The sequence below is a fragment of the Dromaius novaehollandiae genome, chromosome 10 (genome assembly GCF_036370855.1).
Source record: "Dromaius novaehollandiae isolate bDroNov1 chromosome 10, bDroNov1.hap1, whole genome shotgun sequence".
NCBI lineage: Eukaryota > Metazoa > Chordata > Aves > Casuariiformes > Dromaiidae > Dromaius > Dromaius novaehollandiae.
In genome coordinates this window covers 26,320,505-26,329,152 of record NC_088107.1, presented here as the reverse complement: position 1 = coordinate 26,329,152, position 8,648 = coordinate 26,320,505, and the positions used below count along the sequence as shown (strand labels likewise).

At 41.6% G+C, this 8,648-nt stretch overlaps 1 protein-coding gene across 1 annotated transcript; it reads right to left on the bottom strand.

Annotated features, from left to right (window-relative positions):
- Positions 1 to 1,459: 1,459 nt before the first annotated feature.
- LOC112994727 (olfactory receptor 5V1-like) lies at positions 1,460 to 2,398 on the bottom strand. Its single transcript, XM_026119255.1, has one exon. The coding sequence runs from the start codon at positions 2,396 to 2,398 to the stop codon at positions 1,460 to 1,462; it is 939 nt and encodes a 312-aa protein (XP_025975040.1).
- Positions 2,399 to 8,648: the final 6,250 nt, after the last annotated feature.

Below are 8,648 nucleotides of genomic sequence, written 5' to 3'. Positions count from 1 at the left end.
TTGATCCTACCTAACTGTAAAGGAAGCTAACACATTTTGGTCAAATAAGTTGTATTCAATGAGTCATTTGCATAATTTTCCAGTTCTTTCTGAAGTTATTTATGAGATGGAGGAAAAGGAAAAGAGAGGTAAGAAAAGTTATGATTTGTTTTAAATGTTTTCAGTACATGAACAATACATAAAGCTAGGGATGTAACTCTTATTACCTTGGAAGAGTAAAATACTTCTCATCAAACAACAAACACTCCAGTCAAAGTGTGCATGAGAGTCATACACTAAACTAGGACAAGGTGTTTTATTTCCCAAACTAATTAACAGTCAAAATACGTTCACTGGCAAGCATTATTCATAACTAATAAAGAACAACAGGTACCGAACAGGAGCCTGAGCAACACTTTGAAAGTGTTTTCCTACAGGATTATAGAACCATAGAATCACTTAGGCTGGAAAAGGACATCTGGAGGCCATGTGATCCAACCCCTTGACAGCACCTGATTCAAAGCAGGACCAGTTTCCAAGTTAGTTCAAGTTTGTCAGAACCTTGTCTTGTAGAGTTTTGATTTCCAAAGAAGATTTCAAAACCTCTTCAAACAACCTGTTCCAGGTCTCTTAAATTAATCATCTTATTTTCATTAAATTAAAAGCATCTTTCATTAAGTTTATTGCATCCTAGAAGAAATATCTATGATCACAGCAAACAGGTCAAGCCCCTTACTCTATATATGGGATCCTGTGCAAAGTCCAGAGTTCTACCTCCCTCTCTTCAACTGGGTGCCTGGAATACAAAGGTTCTCAAGAATGTTGCTTGAGAGGAGGAAATACCACACTAAGACATAATATCACTTTATTTCATGCAACATTTTGTTTTTGTAATCGACTCCAAGGAGTGATTCCTGTTCCCTAGAGAATTTGTCACACCATAGCTCACATTCACGCTGTTCTTGGCTGGCTACATCAACACTGCACCATGATTTGAAGGACCATTGCACTTTGTACCTACTTCCCTGCAGGACTCTCCAGCATTCTGCACAAGACACATAAAATACTTACCTGCGGCCTCACTAGCAGCCCTCCACATTTCTGCTTTCATCTTGCAATTTTAAGGGACAACATTGTACAGAAAAAGGTGTAGCATAAAGCCACATGAAGATAAAAGGCGCCTGGATATGGACACCTTCTGGGGGACCCAGAGTGTGAAACCCAGAACAAACCTAATGTAGCAGCTTCTGGACTAATCTAAGCACAGGTTTCATCTGGCTTTACTCCAGAAAGATCCCAATAGCAAAACAGTAGTAATGCACTAAGGACAACAGGAGAATAAAAGCATGAAGCGATAAAACAAGAGTTGCACAAAATTTACTTGCTGAATTGCACAATCACTGTTTATAGGACTGGTTTCTTTTTTTAATAGTTCCATATTTCAAATTGCATTTGTTTCAAATATATACCTTAGAGGTGGTTACACTAATTGTGAAACTTGAATTTTCCCTGATATTCTGCCCAAAGCTGTTTTCACATCTTTATTTTTCAGGCTGTAGATAATGGGATTTAACATGGGGGTTAAAATACTGTACTGGAAGGAGAACATTTGATCTAGAATGACGGACGAGACTGAGCTGGGTTTTGTGTACTGAAACAGAGCAGTTGTGTACAGCAAAGCCACTACCATGAGGTGTGAACTGCAAGTGGAGAAAGCTTTCTGCTTCCCCTTTGAGGACTGTATCTTCAAGATAGTAGAGATGATATAGATGTAGGAGATGAGTGTGAGCAGGAAGGAGCTTGACCCGAAGATCACAGCAGAAGACAGAAGAACCAGTTTATTGAGGAAGGTCTCACTGCAGGCAGCAGTTAAGAGAGGTGGCAGCTCACAACTGAAATGCTTGATTTCTGTGTACTTGCAGAACTGCACATTTAACATAGGCACTGTGTTTATAATGGAGTGTAAGATCCCCATCACCCATGCGCCCCCCACCAGCTGGCTACAGAAGACTTTACTCATAGCTGCTTGGTAGTGCAGTGGCTTACAGATGGCAACGTATCGGTCATATGCCATTGCTGAGAGCATGAAAATTTCACTACCAGCTGAGAGAAGGATGAAGGACATCTGGGTAATACAGCCACTGAAACCAATGGTTTTATGCTTCACTAGAAAATTCACCAGCATCTTAGGGACAATGGTGGTGGCATAACAGATGTCAATGAGGGCTAAGTGAAAGAGAAAGAAGTACATAGGGGAGTGAAGGTGGGAATCAGTACTTATCACAATCATGATCACCATATTTCCAAACAGAGTAATGAAGTAAATAACTAAAAACCCAAGGAACAGGAACCTTTGAAGGTGTGGGTCACGTGTAAGTCCCAAGAGAACAAACTCACTTGCAGTCGTTTGGTTTTCCATTCACAGTATGTGACCTGTGAGAGGAGAATAAAATCTTCATGTTAGCAAGTGGAATCAGGACTGCATTAAAATTGCACTAGATGACTCCCAGGTAACAGAGAAAGGCAAAATGTCAATTTTGTGTCATATTCAATGATGGGGAGGTGGGGGCAGTTGATTTCAGTGTTGGCTGAGAAGCAGGGATTCCAATAGATTCCAAACATGTTTGTCGTGGCATTTCCTTACCATGGAGCTCCACAAGCACTTTCTACTCCTGTTCTTCAGGTTGTCTTACCTGTGCCTTACAAATTCTGCACAAGGGAGAGGCCCTAAGAGCCAAGCCTGAGAAGAAATCTTTAAAATCCTCTGACTTCTCTAAGATACATCCTCCTCCTGACAACAAGGCTTAAATCTCAGAAGTGCCCATCAGCAAACACAGGAGGATGACAGCAATTTCAGTTGGACCAATCTGTGCTTCCTTCTCCAGGACTTTAATCCCAAGCTATACATTCAGCACAAATTTCCTCCAGTTCTCAGGAAGTCTGACGTATGTGTTTCTAGTTTGACTCTGGGCCAGAAACTAGGGTTTCCTCACTGAAGAATAGCCCCACAGGCTCAGTGTCCCAGGCAGGTGGACACGGACTTGTTTGAGGCCTTGACTCCAAACCATAGTAAGTGGAATTTTGGAGAAGGAAACTCTGATGTGTTCTGCCAAGGGGGTTGACCAAATCATAGAGGACTATATTGTAAAGCAGAGAACTTCCAGTGAATATTTGCTATAAAAATATTCTTTTCTAAGCTAAGTTCCCTATTACACTCTCCAATACATCAGAGGGGATTGAGTAGGAAAACTAGTAATGCAAAATATAAAACTCTCCCCATCTGCGTGGTTGTTAGTTGCAAAACAGAGCAAAGATCTCAGAAGATGCACAGAGATATGACGCATCTCACCTATGTAAATGTTGGCAGCTCAGAATGCAGTCTAGCAAGTGATCTTGGCCGAGGAATGAGAGACCATGTTCACCTTCCCTCTGGTAGCTTTGCTAGAGTTTGTATTCTAGTTCTCGGAACCAAGTGTCTCCATACAGTTGAAACTTCAACATCTCAAGAAGCAGATCTGCAGTATGAACCAGTTTCCGTTTCTTACACACCCACCCATGGCATGAGTTTCCTCTCTCAAGAGGAATCTGGCTCACTCCTGAGTTTGGGCAGAGTCAAACCATGTGCATGGACACTCCCAGAGATTAGAAGTGAATTTCAACTTGATCCCAGAGCTATTATGACACTATGAAAAGTTCAAAGACCTCCATACCGTGACACAATATCCTAAAGCACAGCAATGAATTTTGTTTGTTTGTTTAAATCATTACCTACATCTTCAGTTCTTCCAACTGAGTTTGCAAATAGGAAACTCATGACTTTTCAGAAAATTTTTGTTATCTACAGGTTCTTAGACATCAACAGTTGGGTCACTTTTTCCCTATTTGATTTATCTAAAAGTCACAGAAATCCAGGCTGGTTGCCTAGATTCTCCTGATATTTAATTAAGAAAAAGGAAAACAGAAATCTCTAGAAGATGACATTTAAGCTATTAGCAATGAGTAGTCTTCCGGTAATTTTTTTTCCCCTTCTCCTTTGACAGTAAAGAGAATTTCTGATGTGTAAAAGAAAGTTGCAGTGGAGAAGATTTTATCACCACTTCCATAAACTGTACTACTCATTTAAATCAATGTAAACTAGTTTTGTGGAGGGGAAAAAAAACAGCAGCTATTCTAGAGGTTACTTTAAATATGTGCAAATGTCAAATTAAAACTATATTTTGCTCATCCATTCTAGTTTTGATGCATGTGTGGGTGGAGTGCAATTAATCTTGCAAAACATTAAGGGTGGAAAGTCTCTTACCCATTTAGTCTTTTACAGTATTGATGACACTAGTCACCGCAGAATGTACTTTTAAGCCTAAAAGTAAGAAATTTTATAGTGTTATTCACTAGGGTTATAGTGAATTTTATAGTGTTTTTCTTACATTTATATTCTTCTCATGTTTATATAGTAATCTAACATGAACCAGAATCACAGTACCATTGCAGTTTTTATTTTTATCCACGAAAGGAACCCAGAGCTTAGCTGTAGCAGAAAGCAGATAAGATAATCAGCTGAGACTAGCACCATGAATAGCAGATTCTTTCTACCTGTCTCAGATGCGTATTCTGAGTCGCTCCTGGAATGGCCAAGCTGTTTCCTTTGGCTATACAAACAGCCTCTGTGATGAATGTGAACAGCTGATGAATAGAAAACTAACATTAGATGTAATTGATTCCACACATATTTTTGAATTTTAGCACAAGTTCATGAAGGTTCTCTTTTAACTACAATTTTAAGGGCTTGATTTTGGTATTTTGTACAAAAGAGAAGCAACATCAGTCTATTAAATTGAAAGAAACTATCCAGGGCAACTTCAACAAATGAAAGTATCACAAAAATGAAAATAATCCATGTTTTTTATTAATTCATTTTTCACTGGTAGCAGTAGCAGTTGTGTGCTGCTGAGATGCTCTGGAACACAAGCAAGGCTGTGCATCTTCATTTGAAACTTCTACAGAGCTAAATAGAAAAAGGTTTGGTTAAGTGTACAGGGCAAAAGCTGGCTTACACTAGCTTTTTCTGTATACATTCACAGGCATGATTCTGTACTGCCTGAAAATCCTTACTAATTCATGATGTGTGCAAAACATACATCCAGTAGGTTGTTTGGCTTGGAAATTATGCACTCACCAAAGGAAAAAACGTTGCTTCTTTTCTTAAGATGTCATTATCTGTTTGAAATTCTTGTATGCTGCCCCCAGAAATATGCACTAAAATGTGCTGAATGAGTGAGTTAGTAGACAATGTCATAATGATAAACTAATGTGTATACACATATACTCAAAAACCCATAGAGAAGAGCAAAATAACAGTGGACTGACCTACCTCTAACATAAAAATCAGGAACAAGTTAAAACCAATAGATAGATAGATGCACTGGTAGGTACGCAGACGGATAACAAGGGAGATAGGTTCATGGTATTTGTTACAACGATAGAGATCTTTCTTCTTGATTATTGCTTGTATTAATAGAATTGTTAGACAGAAAATATAAGACAATATTTCCAAAGATATAGCATTAAAAATTCTTAAGGTTCTCTCTCTCTTCTATAATCTGCATCTCTATTCTTCTTCATACTTCCTTTCAGTTTCTTCATCTTTAAGTCAAATATTACATGTAAAAAACATGCAGTAGAGTTGACCTGAGGGAAAAAAAAAAAAAGAGTGCTGCTCTTTGTTGCTGGTGATCAACTGAAGAAGAGTCAATTATATAGTTCTTCCCTTGCTGCTCATCTCTTTTCATATTCTTAACTCTAAATTCTTTTTCTTAATTTTGGAGCCTAAATATTTTCTGGCTACCACTGGGATATGTGTCTCTTGTGTATGAAAGAGTCAGTGTTTTGGACTAGGAAATAATGAGCATTTTCCAGGAGACAAGATAATGGGTTATTGTTTAGTTTCTTACATTCTCCCTCTCCTCTCCTCTCCCCGCCTTGCCTCGCCTCGCCTCGCCTCTCCTTTCCCTTCCCCTCTCCTGTCTTGTCCTCCCTGTCTAATTGTGGTTTTCCCAGAACTCTTGCTGCCCTCCACAACCTGTCCCAGATCCAGGCTATACCACTAGGACTTAACAGAGTCTGCTCAGGCCTAGCAGGATGGGGAAGGCAGGTCCATGACTGGGTGGGCCCATGAGTTATCCACCACCCTGTGGTGAGAGAGGCACATTTGGGTTTCTTAGGTAGGGCAAACCAAGATCCAGGGACAAGAGAATGGAGATGTGGTTTTGGGGGAGGGTTCTTTAATTAACTGCCATGAGGGCCTCCCCGCAAACCTTAGTTTCTACTAGCATTTCTGGCCATTTAGATGCCCCCTGATACTTCAGGGATCTGTGTTGTCCTGTGTTGACAGGGAGCAATTTTTTCTAATTTTCTCCATCTCCTTCTTAGCTAGCTGAGAAAAAGTGCCTTTTCTCTATCAATGCATGCATGCATGCATGCATCCATCCATCTATCCATCTATCTATCTATCAGATAGAGGAACCACTGCGTGAGGGTCTGCATGGGACAGGATCAGCAGTAATCCCTGCACCAGAGTGCTACCATCAAAATAAGGAAAGCAGAGAGAGTGGGAGGGATAAACATGAGGCACAGAAAAAGTCAGGGTCACCCAGCCAGGTAGTAGCATGGCCAGAAATCAGTCCCAAACTCTCAGCTCATGTTTTTCTAAAGGAGTGGCCTTAAAGTTAATGTGACTTAATAGTACTTTGAGTTTTCTTATGTCAGGGAGCAGCAAGAGTAGTGCTGTTCCACCAGGGAGAACGAGCAGGGAACAGAGAGCAACCACAGCATGAACAGAAGCAGTGCCCTCACCAACAAGGGCACAGTCCCACAGCACTTGAGCAGGGTGGGCAGAGCTGGCTGCTGATAACAGGACCCACTGACTGTCCCAAAGTGATGTAACAAATCAGATCTGTGGTCTATTGAGGGAGTCCATTCAGGAGCAGCAAGACACAAGGTCAGAGACAGGATTGGAGACAGGGTTGTAAAATCAGTCTAAGGTGCATCTGGGAGACAGAGCCAGAAGCAAACTACCTGCAGTGTAAGTCAAGGGCCAGCCAGTACACAAGACCAGAAACAAGGCCAAAGAAAAGGTGCACCTACAATACAGCTCAGGTAAGGACTGAGTGTCCAAGTCCAAGCTTAAATGGAGGTCCTGGACCAAATGGCTGAGGGTGCATGAGTGGGGGTCCCAGGTGAGCCTGGGCAGTACAGTTAAGGCCTATCAATGCACTCATATTCCTGACACCTTTTTATAACTTAAACCTTATTACAATTGCACGTGATTACTTTAAATCCTCAATATCCTTTTGGAGGTACAGGAATAATCAATCTATATCTAGCTGGCTGAGCTACCTAGATACAGAGGCTGGTAGACTACAAGAACCAAGGGATTAATCCTCTTCCAGTCCACTAGATGTAAGGCTGAAGCTTTTTCCTGTTCCCAAGTCCAGTGGCAAGCCTGAGTACAGCCATACCTGCACACACGTGCACGCACACACACGCACATGCACACACAAAGTACATGGAAGCAGATCAGCAAAGACAGGAGAACAAAGCCTTTATAGGCACCCACATAACATCCTGCCAAGAACACCACCTACCTTGATGCTGGTGACAAAATTGTTTCTTTTGGTGGGTGTATATCACTTTTTTGTTTGGCTAGTATCTAAAGCATGCTCTCCCCTGGCAGTGGCATCATATGCTCATATGACCATATCTAGCAATATGCAAGCCTCTGTGCTATTCAGTGCTTATGAACAGCAGAACTTTTCTCCGTCTAGCAGGAGGGTCCAGAGTAAATGGCTTTTACTGAAGCCTTCCTTAATTTCTGTAATGCTGAGAGCTCTGTTTGCCTTCTGACTCCTTTCACTCATAGCACTGCAGTCTGCCTTTCACTAGAAACTATGTTACGGTCCACCTACACCCCCCCACACACAAAGGCTGCAGGGGTCAGCCTCTACCCTGGTACTCCTTATACTGCTGTTCTTTTGATTTTGTTCACACGGCCTTGCACCTATGCACTCCAAGACATTATGTCTGTTATTTCAGGTTTCTCGTGGAAAACAATTGCTACTGATATGTGATACATTCTTTCTATGCTTCTCCCCTTTTTCATCTCTCTCATTCTCTTTCTCACCCCATCATGGTGTGTCGCCTTTAAATGCGACAATCTCCCGTCCGTCTGAGACGGCACGGAGGCTCCTCCTGCCTCCGGGCCAATGAGCACTGACACCAATATGAGGATGCTACAAATGGCGTTTATTGTATGTATGCATTCGCTTATATACCTACAAGCATACTGCTATCTCTGCGTCATATCCTTCCTCTTCCTTCCTCTTTCCATGCCATCGCGAGATCTTCCGATCGCCGTTCCCTACATCTCCCCCTCCCCATGCTTTGGCTATGCTATTTGCTTTAAATTGCCGTGTCGCGGGTTAAGCGTTCATAATGTGGGTGTGGGCGGGACCACCCCTTTTCTAGCAGTTGTCTTACCAAGCATCTAAACACTAGCCTACATGCTAATATGCCTAGCACGAGCATCAGCAGCAGGCGCAACCCTTCTATTAGTAATTGCCTGGCCCATGGTCCTAGCCCAAGCCAATTACCACTACCAAACCCAGAAGGTCAAG

Coding starts and splice junctions, on each gene's coding strand:
- LOC112994727 (XM_026119255.1), bottom strand. CDS start 2,398: ATGGAAAACCAAACGACTGCAAGTGAGTTTGTTCTCTTGGGACTTACA.